The sequence below is a fragment of the Camelus dromedarius genome, chromosome 1, assembly GCF_036321535.1.
Source record: "Camelus dromedarius isolate mCamDro1 chromosome 1, mCamDro1.pat, whole genome shotgun sequence".
Taxonomy (NCBI): domain Eukaryota; kingdom Metazoa; phylum Chordata; class Mammalia; order Artiodactyla; family Camelidae; genus Camelus; species Camelus dromedarius.
Window position 1 is genome coordinate 68,462,139 of NC_087436.1, and position 17,526 is coordinate 68,479,664.

General features: G+C 33.2%; 1 protein-coding gene across 10 annotated transcripts in view; it reads right to left on the bottom strand.

Moving 5' to 3' along the window:
• Positions 1–4,072: 4,072 nt before the first annotated feature.
• The window catches only part of CENPC (centromere protein C), a 62,727-nt gene continuing 49,273 nt past the window's right edge, over positions 4,073–17,526 (bottom strand). For 3 of the 10 annotated variants that reach the window (XM_010994691.3, XM_064484994.1, XM_064485030.1), the window contains 6 exons: positions 15,057–15,161; positions 14,145–14,273; positions 13,468–13,563; positions 11,676–11,830; positions 5,828–5,918; positions 4,073–4,302 (listed from right to left, as the gene is read on the bottom strand). In XM_010994691.3, coding sequence (XP_010992993.3) covers positions 4,232–4,302; positions 5,828–5,918; positions 11,676–11,830; positions 13,468–13,563; positions 14,145–14,273; positions 15,057–15,161 — 647 coding nt within the window. In that variant the 3' untranslated portion in view covers positions 4,073–4,231. The other 7 variants (XR_010380645.1, XM_064484998.1, XM_064485001.1 and 4 more) reach the window with 7 other exon arrangements.

A 17,526-nucleotide genomic window follows, 5' to 3' on the forward strand; every position in this document is an offset into this window, starting at 1 on the left:
TTTCTTCTGAAGACTCTTCAGCTCAAGAAAATTGTCTTTTGTTGTTTCTTCTCTCCTTTCCACTCTGTTCCTTTCTTATGAAATTTCTATTAATGCTGTACCTACTGAATCGATCTACTATATCTCTTATCTATCATCGTTCTCATTCTTTTTATTATTTCTTTCAGATTGCCAACTTCTTTCCAACCATGTCCTTTCTAGTATTTATCACATCTACTGCATGTTTAAACTTCTATTAACTGTCTAATCCCCTCATTGCTTCTTTTTTTTTTCCACCAATAGCCATGCTTGTTTTATGGATCTAATTTCTTCTTCCATACTTCTTTAGACATTAACTAGAATTTTTCTTTTCTTTTTTTTTTTTTTTTTTTTTTACTTTTTTTACATTTTCTTTTCTTATCTGAATTGCTTCTGTCTCTTCCAGGGTGGTTGTGTCAGTTTATTTTCATCTGTCTTTTTTCAGGCTGTATTTTTTTCCTACTTGTATGGGTTTGCAGTTTGGTTGTACTGTTTTCCTAAAAATCCTTTCATTTGAAGAGGAGGATGGGCTTCACGGAAGGGCATGGCACTTGTCAATAGGCAGGCTTCTCCGTAGGGTTTATATCCTGGGAACCAGCCAACAGCCAGACAGGGCTGCCATTTGACAAAATAAGGACATAAAGTATTTTATAACCATGCCTATCCTTTTAACTTTCCTCTGCATCTATTTTTGAGGACCTGAGCTCTGTTTTACTTCTTTTTCAGGGTACAATACCCAAACTATGCAAATAATTATAATAGAACAAACACCTAAAATTATACTTATCAAAGTATTGTTTTTACAAACCCCACTAATTGTAGTAAACTTCTGACACTTACGAAAGTTGGTTTTACTAAAAATTAGTTCTTTATTTTACCCACATTTGAATCATGTGAAACATTGCTTTGAAGACCTACCCTGTGCTAAGATGAAAGTTTATTCTATCAAATTTCTGTGCTACGATTTTAGGAACTTGCCAGAGGAAGAAAATAAAATGCTCAATTAAAAGCCTAGTAAGGTATCTTATACTACATAAATCCTCCATACAAATAGCACCAGTGATTTGTAACCTGCATTTACTGCTTCCATGACAGAATTTCTTGAGGCAAATAAAAGTCTTACATCAGGATTTTACCTGAAAACTGATCTTCCATTTGGTAGCAATCCAATACGAATGAAAGCTCAGTTTTGTATCCTAACATTGTCCTATTATTTGCCCTGAGTCCCTAACTCTAACTCTGATGTATTTTATGCACCAATCTGGAGAGAGTTCCTGCTTCTTGAATGCTGAGGGGAAAAAAAAAAAAACTATTGTTATGTTGTGTCCTATTTACAAGAGTCCACTGGAGGAAAACTATGGCAACAGTCATTTAAGGAAACTGGCATTATTTTCTTTTCGTGTATGTTCTACATGTTATGGCTTGATTATAGATTAATCAGGATGCCTCCAAGATAACTACCTATGAGTTCCAGAAGGAATATCAAAATAATATGAAGTCTGGAAAGACTGAAGTAGTAAGAGTGTGCATCTTCACCTATCATTAACTTGGCAAAGAAACATAAAAAGATTTGGTAGAAATGAGTTTGCTGACTTCATATGCCAACTACTAATATTGTTATATAGTGATTTTTTACTTATTAAACTTTTTAATATAAACCAAGAACTCTGACATATTATGTTGAGACCCACTGTCCTAATAAATCCTTTAAAAAGGAAAACAGAGTAGTATTTCCTTAATGCTGTATATATGAATATTTATCTTAAATCAGTATCTTCCTTAACAATGAAAAACTAGAAACATTACTTTTAAAACTTTAAAAACCTTTGTTCTGATAATTCTGGCCAAAGCATTAAAATATAAAACCTAAATAAATATATAACTCTTATAAAAGAGAAAAAATACAGACATGCACACAAATAAATTCACGTGTGTGTGCATGTGTGTGTGTATAAATGTATATATTTAAGGTGTACAACATGATGTTTCGATATACTTAGTGAAATGATTGCTGCAGTCAAGTTAATTAGCATATCCATCTCCTCAGTTTCCCATGTGTGTGTGTCTGTTGTATGTGGGGAGAGCACCTGCAATCTGCTCTTAGCAAATTTCCAGTATACAACAGAGTATTAACTATAGTCATCATGTAGTGCATTAGATCTCTAGAACATATTCATCCTACATAACTACAACTTTCTACACTTTGAACACCCATCTCCCCACTTCCTCTGCCCTGATAACCGCTGCTCTATTCACTGCTACTATGAATTTGACATTTTTACATTTCACATATACATGAGATCACTTTCCAAAGAAGACATACAAAGTGCCAACAGGTTTATGAAAAGATGCTCAATATCACTAATCATCAGGGAAATGCAAATCAAAACCACAATGACAATTATCACCTCAAATCTGTCAAGAAGGCTAGTATCAAAGTGGTGAAAGGTAACAAGTGTTAGTGACGATGTGAAGAAATGGGAACACTTTTACACTGTTGGTGGAAGTGTAGAGTGTTACACCCTTTATGGAAAACAGTATGGAGATTCTCCCCCAAAATAAAAACAGAACTACCCTAAAATTCAGTAATCCCTCTTCTGGATATATACCCAAAGTAAATGAAATCGGAACCTAGGAGAGATACCTGCACTCACATGTTAATTATACCATTATTCACAATAGCCAAGATAAGGAAAAATTCTTGAAGGAAATTAAAAGTGCTACTCTAGTGAACACATAGATAAGAAAGCAAAACAGGCTTAGTGTTCTGGATAAAAGATCAAATCAGCCACAGCATTCCCTTATGACAAAGCCTAATCCAGAGCAAGGCTCTAACTCTCTTCAATTCTATGAAGGCTGAGAGAGGTAAGGAAGCTGCAGAAGAGAAGTCTGAAGCCAGCAGAGGTTGACTCGTGAGGTTTAAGATTAGAAATCAGTTCCATAACATAAAAGTCCAAGGTGAAGCAGCAAGTGCTGATGTAGAAGCTGCAGCAAGTTACCCAGATCTGGCTAAGATAATTCATGAAGGTGTCTACACTAAACAGATTTTCAATGTAAACACAAGGAAAGGAAATCTGATTTTCAATGGAAAGGATTCAACATTCTAGATGCCATGAAGAACATTCAGGATTCATGGGAAGAGGTCAAAATATCAACATGAACACAGGAGTTTGAAAGAAGTTGATTACAACCCTCATGGATGACTTTGGGGGGTTCAAGACCTCAGCAGAAGAAGGAATTGCAGATGTGGTGGAAATAGCAAGAGAATTAGAATCAGTAGAGTCTGAAAATATTACTGAATTACTGAAATCTCCTAGTAAAATTTCAATAGATTAGGAATTGCTTCTTAAGGATGAGCAAAGAAAATGGCTTCTTGAGATGAAGATGCTGTAAAGACTGCTGAATGGCAACAAAGGATTTAGAATATTACAAAAACTTAGTTGATAAAGCAGCAGCAGGGTTTGAGAGGACTGACTCCAATTTGGAAGAGTTCTACAGTGTAGGTAAAATGCTATCACAGAGCACTGCATGCTACAGAGAAATCATTTGTAAAAGGAAGAAGCAACAGATGCAGCAATCAATCATTATTGTCTTATTTTTAAAAACTGCCACAGGCACCCCAACCTTCAGCAATCACCATCCTGATTGGTCAGCAGCCATCAATATAAAGGCAAGACCCTCCACCACCAAAAAGATTATGACTCACCGAAGGTATTGACTATGGTTAACATTTTTCAGCAATAAAGTATTTTTTAAATTAAAGTATGTGCATTAAATTTTAACATAAAGCTACTGCCCACCTAAGAGATGACAGTATAGTATAAACATAACTTTTATACACACTGGAAAACCAAAAACTTCATGTGACTTGCTTTATTGCAATTTTCTCTTTATTGTGATGGTCTGGAATCAAACCCACAGTATCTCCAAGGTGCACCTGCATATCACTGGGAGCAGTGATTTTGGTATTCCTGTCATGTTATTAAAACACTATGAATGTGGACATTACCTCAGGTTATGTGCATATTCATGAAAAAATTAGAAGATACATATGGGAGTTTGAAATGTTTATTGAAACAAGTACACAAAACTGAATATTTTAAAACATTACAAATAATTACATATATAAACATCTCAACTGCACAATGTGTTTTATATACATGTATGTATGTATATATTTATATACACATGTATTTAAACTCTGCTTCATCTTTCAACTTTTTATCTGAGTGAAAAGAAGAACACTTTCCTCATTCAGGAGATTTCTGATGTTGTAATAATTACCTAGAAAAAAAGTGATAAGAAAGTTAGAACTTATTTCCATAGGAATCATTTCCTTTTGAATAAATATGTAGTCAGCACTAAGGCAGTTATAGTATATAGTGTCAAATTTTTAAAAAATCATCTAATCTAAAATAAATCTATTTAATTCTATGAACTGAAAAATACAAGAGTTAACCACCACCTGTGATCCAGATAAGGCTTGAAAGAATGTAAATTTCACATCATTCTTAAAATGAATGCAAAAACAAATTAGATAAGGGTACAGGAAGGAAGAAAATCTTCTCTGAACCCAATTGTGTTTTTTTGGTTTTTTAATTTAAATATAGTTGATTTACAATGTTTAGTATTAGTTTCAGATATACAACAGCGATTTGATATTTTTATAGATTATACCCCATTTAAAGTTATTATAAAATATTGCCTATACTTCCTGTGCTGTACATTACAAACTTGTATCTTATTTATTTTATACCTAGTAGTCTGTACCTCTTAATCCTCTATCTCTGTCTTGCCCCTTCTCCCTTCCCCTCTCTCCACTGGTAACCACTAGTTTGCTCTTCGTATCTGTGAGTCTGTTTCTGTTTTGTTATTTTCACTTGTTTATTTCATTTTTCAGATTCCACATATAAGTGAAAACATACAGTATCTGACTTTCTCTGTCTGACTTTCTGAACCTGTTATTATGTCTTTGGAATGGCTATGGATTCCCCTACACCAGACACAGATAATATATAGATAAGTATAAAAGATAAAATGTTAAGTAAAATAAAACCTGAAAGTTAAACAGAGGCAAATGCTACTCTTAAATAAATTGAGTAATAAATAACAGCAAAAGTGAAATACAGATGGACAGCCTCACTTAAAGGCAAGTTTACAGTACTGATTTTCTATATATTAGAAATTAATACATATTAGAATTAACTGAGTTAATAAATGTAAAGTGTTCACAACAGTGTTGGCACATACAAAGGACTATATAAACATAGGTATTATTATTGTCTCCTTTAAGAATGTAAGCTCCATGAGGGTAGGGAGTTTTGCCTGTTTGTCCACTTAGGTATCCCACACCCTTAAACAATGCTTGAAGACACTCAATCACATTTGTTGAATGAATGAGTGAACAAATGAACAAATTAAAATTGCTATTTCCAAAGACTTATGCTCGTCAATAGCTGATGAAGCACACTATTCCGTATGTTTAAAATTACCTACTAAAAATTGTCTGACCACTTAATGTCTTTGAGAGAACACAGGGGAAATAATTTTCCTTCTACCCTGAAAACAACGTACCTCCTAACTAAATATTTTTATACATAGCAATTAGTATACTCAGTCAATTTTCATGTATCAAAACCCTGATATACTTATCTATTGCTAAAATTAAAAGAAAACACGCACCAAACTTCTTTGGCAAAAGTCATATCATGCTTCTTTTTGACTACTGTGGCTTCCATTTTCATGATGCTCATGAGCTACTATATAAATATTTAACTATGCAAAAGAAAATGTTTTCAATTATTCTTACCTGAAGGAACATAGAATGAATCCCCAGTTGTTATTATATAAGGTGTTTCATGTAAGGTACATAAAAGGTCACCAAAATTAACATAAAAAACCTGTAAAATTAAAAATTAAGTCTCATTTCAAATTGTAACACCACAAGTACACTCCAAAGAAACTTAAAGTAAATGTGGTAGGCAGACTAACAGACCTCCAAAGATGGCCACGCTCTCATCTCTAGGATCTGTTATGTTACATGGCAAAGGAGACCTTGAGATGGTGCAATTATCCTGGATTATCTAATCACATGAGCCTTACTTGAAAGTAAGAAATTTCTCCTGCTGGAAGTAGAGGAGAGATGAAGCAGAGGAGAAGTCAGAGAAATATGAAGCATGAGAAGGACTTTCACTGTTGCTAGTGCTATAGATAAGAGAGGCATGAGCCAAGGAGTGTAGGCTATTTCTAGAAGCTGAGAAGGACACCCTGGCCAACAGCCAGTGAACAAATAGGAACCTCAGTCCTACAGCCACATGAAACTGAATTCTGCCAACAACCTGAATGAATTTGAAAGCAGATTTATTCTAAGAGCCTTCAGAGAGGAATGCAGATCTCCCAACATCTTGATTCCAGTCTTGTGACACTAAACAGAGCACTCAGCCAAGCCCACTCAATTTTTAACCTACAAAACTGTGAGATAATAAGTGAGTGTTGTTTAAGTTTGTGGTAATTTGTTACAGAAGTAACAGAAAACAAATACAGGAAGAAATTTCTTTTGCTCTTCCTTTTTATTTACTAGTTTATGAAAATTCAGAACAACCACTGTAATATCACTTAGATATACTAGAAAAATAGCTAAGTTTTATGTGCACCTCTTTAAAGGTTACATGCTTGGGACACGCAACTTAATCGGACAAATCAAAGAATAAAAAGAAAAAAAAATTATACATTTAAACAAGAATCAACATTAAGAAAATAAAAAAGGATAATGTAGCACTCAGTCATACAGGCTTCCGTATTCAAACATGGCAAATTTTTACATTTTATACATAGATAGCATCTGGCAATGACCTGTTTTTTAGACAACTAAATACAAAATGTAGGGCCTTTCAAACTTTGAGATTCAAATTTTGAGATTCAGCCATGAAGAATATTTTGCCTCAGAGGATTATGCCTCCTCCTCCTTTCTCTTTTCTTACTACTATTAAAAAAATATGAACCTAAAATACCAGAAAAACAAGAGCAACAAGCACTTAGGATCTAGCACTTATTCCATGCCAGCCACTGTTCTAAGCACTTCCTTTTACTCATTCAATGTATGCATCTACCAATGAGATAGATACTATTTTAAAAGCTTTTCACAGATGAAGAGAATGACGTACAGAGGGGTGTAACTTTCCAAGGTGACAGTGTAAATGGAAGAGCTAGGATTTGAACTCAGGCATTTGATTCCAGAATCCATGTTCTTAGCCCCTACAATATACCCCGTAAATGGAAAAAGTTCATAAAGTGTTTCTAAAGGTCCTCTTATAACTTAATAAAATAAGTATTTTTTTATTATAGCCAAAAAGTTTTGCCTGAAAAAATAGAAAAAGGTAATACACACACTACCCAGAAAGTCAAGCATATATATTTCTAGGCGTTTTTTCATTATCTATTCAGTTTGGCGCTTCTAGGCATACCTGTTTCTGCAAACATTTTACTAAGAATGCTTTTGAAATACACAAAAATAGAATGATTAACTCCCATGAATAAATATCAAACCCCAATAACCTGCTTTATTCAGAGTCTGTTTTCCCCATGCCATATTAGTTGGAAGTGAATGCCTAGCATCATAAATCACCTATAAATATTTCAATGTGTGCTAAAAGAGCAAAGTCCTTTTTAAAAACATGACCACAACACTGTTATCACACCTAAAAATAAATGGATGTATACTATCAAATGCCGACTCAGTATTCTAATTTCCAATTATCTTTTAAATATCATATTTTTAAGGATTTGAATCAAGATCCAAATAAGAGGCACACATGGTCACTACTTGATCTACCTTTTAAATCACTCAATCTATAATGGTTCTCACTTTGGGGGCGATTTTGCTCCTCAGGGGACAATTGGCAATGGCTGGGGACATTTTTAATTCTCGTAACTAAAGGGATACTACTGGAAGTTAGTGGGTAGAGGTCAGGGATGCTTCTAAACATCTCAGAATGCACAGGACAGTCTCCCTACAACAAAGAATTGTCCAGTCCAAAATATCAGTAGTGCCATGGTTGAGAACCCTGATCTATACATTCCACCTGATTCTCTCTTTTTAATTCCTTGCAGTTTATTTATTAAAGAAATCAAGAAACAAAATTTGTTTTAAAAATCTTTACACAGCTGGATTTTGCTGATTATAACCCCAGGGTGTCATTTGAAAAGTCTGCTATTTTTTTTTAATCATTTTTCAGTTTTATTAGCTAAAATGATACAATTTGACTGCACATATACAATGTATTGCATGTAAATACATATATACAATATATTGCACATATTTTTAAATTTACATACATGTACTGTTCATTACTTCTAAGAACAGTTTAGAGCCTTAGCTTTTTAAACTTGCATAGTTATCAAAGGAATAAAGCCAATCACAAAATAAGAATCAACAGAATGCAGTAATCCAATCACAAAGGACAGTCAAATGTGCTTACACATTTTCAAGAAATCAGTCATTTAAGTTATAAATCATAAGTAGTTCATTTGTGTCCTTTTTTTTAAGATTCCGGTATTCTTTATTTCCTATGAATTGGTAGTTCTAAGGACTATATCAAATTCAGGTGGTGGTGTGTGTGAGGTGTTTTTTTTATTGTTGTTGTTTTTTAAGAGGTAGGGGAGGCAAGATTACTTCATAGACAGTGTTGTATACTTCCATTTGAAGGCACATAATTTCTGGTCATACACTTTTTAGATGTTAGCAGACACTGATCATAGATCCAATAATTTATCAGGTGTTGTAAACAGAAATATTAATTGGAATAGAAATATTCTAATTAATAAATGAAGAAGGAATGTTAAAATGGAATATTACCAAGAAGGATAAAATTCCCCTCATTTATCATTTGGTTACCTAATAGTACAGTTTATTTGAGAACAGCAGAATAAGTGTTTAATTATTTCCCTTTATTTACCATATTTGTTGTTAAGGGTTGGCTTCCTAGAATTCTTCAACAGTGTTGAATTAAGTTTTTCTTTTTGTAGTAGTCTTAGAAATTCACAGATTTAGATATAATTGATGTATATCAATCCACTGAAGTTATTCTTATTGATACTCAAGTTTTCGCATCTTTGTCCAGGTAGTGTGTCTTCAAGTTCGATTCTGAGATCTTACGAGCCAATCTTAATGGTCTTTGACAGTTTGCTGTCAGGTATAATAAAATTTCAAGCTCAGCCCGGGCCTGAAATCAGACATCTCTCTAAGGAACTCTGGTTCCTTTAATGTGTTGCTGTCACTTTGTTTTTTAGTTCTGGAGCAATTATTGTCTGGAAATATTTTTTCAAGTATTTCTACCTTTTGGTCATTTGGATTTTAACTCCTTCTGTTTTGGTTTTTGGTTTTTTTTTTTCTGTTCTTCGTATCACTAAACTTTCATATTTTCCATTTCTTGATATCCTTTTGTCTTCTAGTAGAGCTCCACAACCAACTCCCATGGTTAATTTGTTAATTCTTCTGTGCTACTTTCTCTCTTACTGATTATCTAGAACTGAGTGTGAAAGAGTTAATAGCCTATGCTGGTTCTCCATCTTGCTCTTTTTGTTTCTCAAGAGCATATATTTAAAAGTGTGCTTCATTTTTTAAAATGTAAAAATACTCCATTATTTTTTTTTAAACTTTAACTCTGATTTTCATTATGAAAAGTTAAAGGCAATATTTAGAAGAAATAAAAATCAAATATAATCATCTAGTAACATGTTATTTTCTGTAGTTCCTTCACATCTCTGTCATTTTCATTTTTAAATTCTAGTCAGAAAAAAATAAAAGAATTTTCTGTCTTGCAGTTTGCTTAAATGTTTATCCTAAAGGTGTTCCAGATGGCTATTCTTCAAAATAATATGCTTACATTAATATAAAAATGTTTAGTACAGTGCCTGGAACATCTAAGTGCTATATAACTGATTATCATATAATGGTTTATTTATTACTAAGTCAAAATATAAATATAGCCATTTTCTTCCTGTAGCACATTTTCAGTCATTTCTAATGCTTGCAATTACTGTCAATGTTACAATGAATAACTATGTATGTTCAGCTTCCCTAACTTCTTTTTTTAATGGAGAAACTGGGGATTGAATCCAGAACCTCATTCATTCTAAGTATGCGCTCTACCACTCAGCTATACTTGCCACCCTCCCACCCCCAGCTTCCCTAACTTTTCATTTATTTTCCTAGGAAAAAATTATGAAATTATATTCATAAGTGAAAGTGTATAAACAATTTTCCAATAATTTCTACTGAGTAATTATAAAGGGTCCTTTATTTTTAACATGGATTTCTTTGAATATTAGACAGGTTAAACACTTTCAAACATTTACTATTCAATATTCTTTTTTTTTATAACAAAGGCATTACAGTTTAATGGGTAACTATTATTAGTTCAATGATGACATTTCATAATGCTTATCTTCATTATTAATTGTTCCTTAATTTTCTTTCTTTTTTTCATTTCGGAGGGGGAGGTAATTAGATTTATTTATTTATTTATAATGGAGGTACTGGGGATAGAACCCAGGATCTCATGCATGCTAGGCATGCACTCTACCTCTAAACTATGCCCTCCTCCCCTATTAATTGTTCCTTAATAATTACACAGGGATTATCTATTACTTCAGTTAGTTAAATGTGTTATTCTTACTCTCTTAATAACACCTGGAGATCTATAACATTTTAAGATTGGATTAAAAAATATTTTAAAGTATTTTAAATCTGGATTCTATATACTATACTGATGTAGTAATAAATTACACTTTTACTCTCATATGTACATTTTCCTTTCCTTGCCTTGATTTGCCTTAATATAAACTGAAGAGTCCTGATGCTCTTTTTGTTTCTCCTTTTTGAGCTTACTGTAACTGTCAGTAAAAAAAAAAGTGTTTTGAATGTTGTCCTCCAGTAACCCATGATCCTGAAATGTTACTTATTTACTGAAAATGTTACTTACTGAAAAATGTACCTTAGATATATTTTTTAAATGCTGGTATAATATTAAATATTCTTAAAATCTGGTGATTCTTAAAATCTTTAATTTTCAATTTCAAGATGCAGAAATTGTCTGATATATATACAATGTTTCAGGGATGTGTGTCTCCAGTGAGAGACAGAGAGAGAGAGAGTGACTCACCTTGAGTCTTACTATAACTTCATCCAGTAATACTGCTATTTACAGTAATGTATTATTTAGTACTTACTGAAGCAACTCGCTCCCAGTCCTCAATCTGCTGCAAACTAGTTATATGACTTTGAAGTAGTCTTTTAACTTCTTTATTACTGAACTGCATGATTAGAGAAATGAGATTTCGACTTAATCTCAATAATCCCCTCCAGCTTTAAAATTATAATGATTTGTTTGCGAACCTAATTTCTAAGATTCTATTAAGTAAAGACCATTCCTTAAACTTCTGAATCTCAAGGTTACACTGCTATGCACAAAACAAGTACTTTTAAAAAGCCTTTGGGTGACTGACTCTAAATAGATTTAACAAATAAGAAAATTATCTGTTCACTATAGTAATAAAATATCATTTCTGAGGAAATAGCAACTTTAATGCCTCATCAATTCCAATAAATCAGAGTTGTACCAACAGCAAAACATAAATATATGGAGAAATACACTCACCAATGTATCAAGGCCAACATGTTGCTTTCCCTTTTCTTGATGAGGTCCTAGTATCAATTTTCCAGTAGAAAAAAAGGGTGTATCCAATGTTTTATATACTTTTAACTCACCATGTTCAACACAAAATTGATATGTATCTCGTGGCCTCACAAGATCTAAGGGAAAAAAATTAACAAAAGTAACAGCAATGATATTGCTCCATGATACAATATATATACACACGCATATAGTTATTTCTAGATATAAACCTGCCTTAGAAAGATAGGTATGATTAAGAGCATTGATTTTGGAGCTAGAATACCAGCAGTCAGATCCTCTCTCTGTCTTACAAGCTATGTGACCTTAGTTTAGCCAAGTTGCTTATCCTCTCAGTGCCTCCATTTTCTTTTCTATAAAATGCGATAGTAATAGTTCATCTACATTAGAGTTGTGAATATGAAATGAGTTAATGTGTGTAAAGTATTTAAAACACTGGCACAAAGTAAGCATTAGGTAATTCTTAACTATTAATAATAACAATGTAGTATTATTATTATTCATATAACAGCTCAGATAGAAAACAAAATCAGCTAAGAGACAAGAAAGAATTCCTTATCTTAAAAAAGTTTAACATAGCCAAAGTACAAATGTATCATCAGGTAAAAAGCACTAAGTAACCTAAGTTCTAACTATAGTTCACAAATAACTAACTCACTTTTAAAATTTCCCTTTCATTTACAAACCTTTCCAGATCTATAATTAATAGATTTTTCTGTTATCAGCTTCTGACTATTTCCTTGGATATCTGGAAATGTTAGTAATGCCACAGACTGCAGGATATAGAAAATACATAAAATGGACTCAATCAACAAATAAAAAGTGACGAATTCTGGACAACATTCACAACTTTAAAAATATGATACAGTATAGTAATGTTTTTAGTTAAAACACTACACTAAACAAAATTCCCTGAACTTCTAACTCTGTTGCGAAATAAATAATCTGAATAAACAAATAACTTTGATACATAAGAGATTACATGGAATCTATTCCACAGCCAAAATTTTAAGTATAAATACCATTACTGCCTTTCTGGTTTGACCAATTTGTCCTCCAACTTTGGAAAAATAGTCCTCAGTACTCATTGGTACAGTCATAATAGTCATTAAAACATGTTAATATATCCTGTGTGTAAATATCTCCTGGTTGATAAATAGCTGAGTGTTCCCTACTTAACCCCAACACCCTACTATAGTCTGTCCCTTGGAACCTCCCATGGTCTCCCAGACACAAAATGTTTAATGCCTATTAAGTATAGCAGAAGGCTTCGAGAACCTTAAGACTAAGCCTGTCATTTGTTAGGCTGACTCATGCCCTTGCTAGTCATCCTCCCAAAGGTTTTGTACCCCAGATACCATTACTAGCATCTCAAAGTTCAAAAGGCTGTCTAAATCCTTCCCACAATCCCTGCCTGGTCTCACAGTAAGGGTGTATCTGAGTGTCTGCCAGTTAACTTGCTATATACTTCTCCATAAACAGCCACTGTCCCCCAGGCCTGTCAAAGAAAGCCTAGAACCTACTGGGGGAGGCAGAGGACAAATGCATGATACTGTATGTCCCCTGGAGGTTGTCTGCCATCAATTCCCCTAGAGTAGTCCTCACACAGGCTGCTTACTGGAATTAGACCCTTTACAGGACTTTGGCTCTGACATCCAGGGAGAAAAAGGCAAAGTAGATAGGCCAGTCTTCAAGCAAACAGTTTGTCCTTCCTAGTTGTTAAATTAAGCATTCTCAATTTCATCCCTGATCTTACCCATAAGAATAATCTCTCTTGTTTCAGGGTCCTTTACCCTCGTTGGCTGCAAAGGATCTCCAAGAGGTATATTCAGGTTTACCACAAGTTTATTCTCTGCAAAAAGAAATAGCACTAAAATACAAACTATTTACTTAAAATTCTTTTCAATTAAAAAAAAATCTAGTATGAAATACAGCTATGGACAAGTTGTAAAGGAAATTGCCAGCAGCATAATGATCTCTTCTTACTTATCAACGACCACTTTGATAAACAAAAATTCAAAAGCCACAATGATTTAATATAGAAGCAAACATCCCAAACTTATTTTCTGTAAGCCTATTGTAACAGAACTCTTGAACTCTTGCATCATCAAGAAGTTAAATGGTGTTTTGCACATTCTCTAAGAGAGCTGAAGTATGAGATTCACTTTAGAAAGAATTCATTAAAATGTCTATTTTAACCATAGTTTGAACATGGAAAAGATAAGCTTCACTGACAGGGTAATTTACGCTATTACCAATTTTTTTTAAAGATTAGATTAGTTTACTTTCAAAATCTGGGGGAAAAAAGTAGACATTAAAAAGTGAATTTACCCTAAAGTAGTATTACCCTGAAGCTTTTAGAAGTACATTTCAAAATTTGCAAAGAGCTACTTCTCAAAGCACTGTTATTTAAAATAAGGATTAAGTTCATACTTCTTTCATCATTATCAAGACAGATCCTTTTCCTATTATCTACTGCGTTGACTTTTCCCAAGTTTTCTTTTGCTTTCCTTTTAGATGATACTGTGTCTGGGGAAAGTATTCCACCAATTACGAATCCTCCTGAAATTTAACCAAAAAAAGGGTAAATTATCACACCTGGCAAAGTAAAAACCTTGAAACAAAACTCTTTAAATTAGTATAGCACATTTCCTTTCAAAATACCAAAGGATACATTACTACTAACTACATTCCATAGCTAAAAATTCAAATATAACAAATAGCAACCAATTTTACTTAGGTCTCTACTATCCTAAATCTTCTTAGAAGCACTGATGAAAACTGATGGAATGGTCTCTGTTGCTTGAAATCAGCAGTCATCAGTGGAGGTTTAAAATACAAAGAAAACAAAGGTCAGCAATGAACTATTTATAGTAATCTACATGTGAGTTTAGTACTTTGACTTAGAAATATCCATCAAAAAAGAAAATAACTTTAAAATGACACTCACTATACTTTCTTTCCCACCCTCTACCATTTCTGTAGAACAATATAAGAAAACGGAGTAAGAATAATAATGGAGAATACATAATCTTTGCCAGTTATAATCTTCTCACACTCTGATCTAGTGCTTCATTTTATGCAATTAGGAAACTTGTTAGATAGTATAGAAATGATAACACTCTGTAAAGCCACACACTCACCTCATATTGCTACCAAAGAGAAAAAAAAAATCAGCATCTCTAGTAATCAGAGAAATCTGGACTTGAATCTATTGTCACATTTTTGGAGGATGATGATTAAATAAGGTAATATATGTAAGACAGTGCTTGGCAAATAATATACCTCAATAAACTGCAGTAAATACCATTATTTTTTTTTGAGACATTAAAGCATAAAGTTTACCTGATGGCCTTCCTTGATAATCTAGACGCTCTCCTCGCCAGTATTCCAAAGGTTTTGATCGTGTTCTCACAGTCCTGCGAACATTTGGTGTGTTGGAGGGCAATACTGTAAAAAGACATCAGACAAAAAATGTACACATATAAATGTTAGATGATACTTTGCAGTGAAAAGACTGATACTACTTTCTAGAACACTAATGCTTCTAGACAAAATGCTAGAAAAATTAATTTAAGACATGTTTGTGCTATTAAAGAAATGTCAATGAAAAAATAAGCTACTAGATTGGAAAAGATTTAATAACACCAATGGCTAATGATTTTAAAGGTACACCTGAATTCTCATATACTGTAGGTAGAAATGTAAGCTGATTGAAGACAAATTGACAATACCTACAACTGTAATACTGTTTGACTCAGAAACTTCATTTTTAGAAAATGAGTTTGCAAAAATATTCAGAAAAATGAGCAAAGATACAAGTACAAGAACATTCATGGTAGTACTGTTTATAACAGAATCAGGAAACAAAAATCAAATTGAAAACCATATAAATGGTCCACAACAGAAAATTTAGAAATCAGGGTTAGTTATTATGTATGCATGTGTTTGTGTGTACACACAAGTATCTGAACAATGCAAAGAACTATAGACTAAGTTTGCTGGCTATATAATCAGCTTCCTATGATTTTACTTTTGATTAGCTAGGGTCGTCCAATTCTGAAAGTGGTTTATCAAAGTTTCCCAATCTAGGTGGGGAGGGTACAGCTCAGTGGTAGAGCACATGCTTAGCACACACAAGGTCCTAGGATCAATCCCCTGTACTTCCTTTAAAAAAAAATCTCCCAGTCTAACTGTATTATTTAAATTAAAATCTCCTTGCCTTTTCTTAGTTTTTTTTTTCTTAATACATTTTGGTTGCTAGGTTGTATGGTACTGAATAGTTTACGATTTTTCTATCTTCCTCAATAAATTGCTAATTTTATTATTATTGCAAGTCCTTTATCCTGTTCAGCACTTTTAACCTTAAATTTCATTTCATCTAATGTTAAAATTACATTACTATTTTCTTTTTGTTTACATTAGCCTACCTAACTCTTTAATAATCTTTTATTTTAAAACTTGAAGTGTTTCCTATAAACATATAGGTCAGTTTGTATTGCTTAACCAACTCTGATAGTCTCTATCCTATTAGAGGAATTCAATCCATTCATACTTAGTGTAACAAGTAATATGCTTCCTTTTATTCCTCACATCTTACTTTATATTTACTGGTTATTTTACATTAGTGATTCTTTTTTCCCCTCATTTTTATTGGTTTGATCAGAATACCATTTCTTTCCCCACCCCCCAAACCTTGGTCCTTTCAAAGTTTAGCTGTGCTTCTGGACTCTAACATTGGTTACCTTCCCACACCTGACACTCAAAAATCAAACTCTCATTTCTCCATGATTATATTAAAAACTATACCCATTACCAAGATATGTTATCTTCTCCTTTTTCTCACTTAGTAAAATAAAACTTTTACACTTTTATTACACCTCTTCCACTTCTATTCTCCTCTCCACCATATCAAGTTTTGTTAAGATGGTCTGGATTTCAAGCTATTATTGCAAAAATCATTACTTAGCACTTATAAATCCCCAATCACATTAGCATTAAGTAGCAGACACCCTAAAGTGTGAGCAATGAGACATGCCTTTGTATAATCACCTTCTCTAAGATACCTATGACATATTCAACAGAATATGGTAAAAGTGATAGGAAATCACTCCTGTGACTACATCACGGCTATACATATAAGATGCTACCTAGCAGAAGCAGAGAGAAATTATTCTCTGCTGACTCTGAAGAAGCAAGGTGCCACATTGTGAAGGGGCCTAGGGAAAGAATCATGTGACAAGGAACTGCAGGTGACCTCCAGAAGTTGAGAGCAGTGGCCCATGGCTAACACACACCAAGAAAACAGGTACCTCAATCCTATAGTTCCAAGGAACTGAATTCTGCTAACAACCACATGAGCTTGGAAGAGGACCTTGAGCCTCAGGTAAGACCATGGCCCAGGCTAACACTTCTGACTGCAGCCTATGAGAACCTCGAACAGAGAACCCAGCTAATTTGTGCCTAGGCTCCTAACCCATGGAAACCATGGGATAATAAATGTGTGTTATCTAAACCACTAAATTTGTAGTAATTTGGTACACAGAAAACAAATACACTTTATTTAAATTTAACCACATATATTCAGAATTATTCCTCGCCACTGTTTCCTTTCTTTGGACTTAGTTCTGATTTATATGATACTTGGTTAGATTACCATACACAGATATTTTATATTGAGGATACTAAACTTAATATTTCATTATCTGCAAAGTAAATTCACTTATCAGAAAGAAAGATATCTTGGCTAGTTATAACATAGGATGGTATAATACATTTCTAAAAGTAGGCTATATATATTATTTTATTCTTCCAG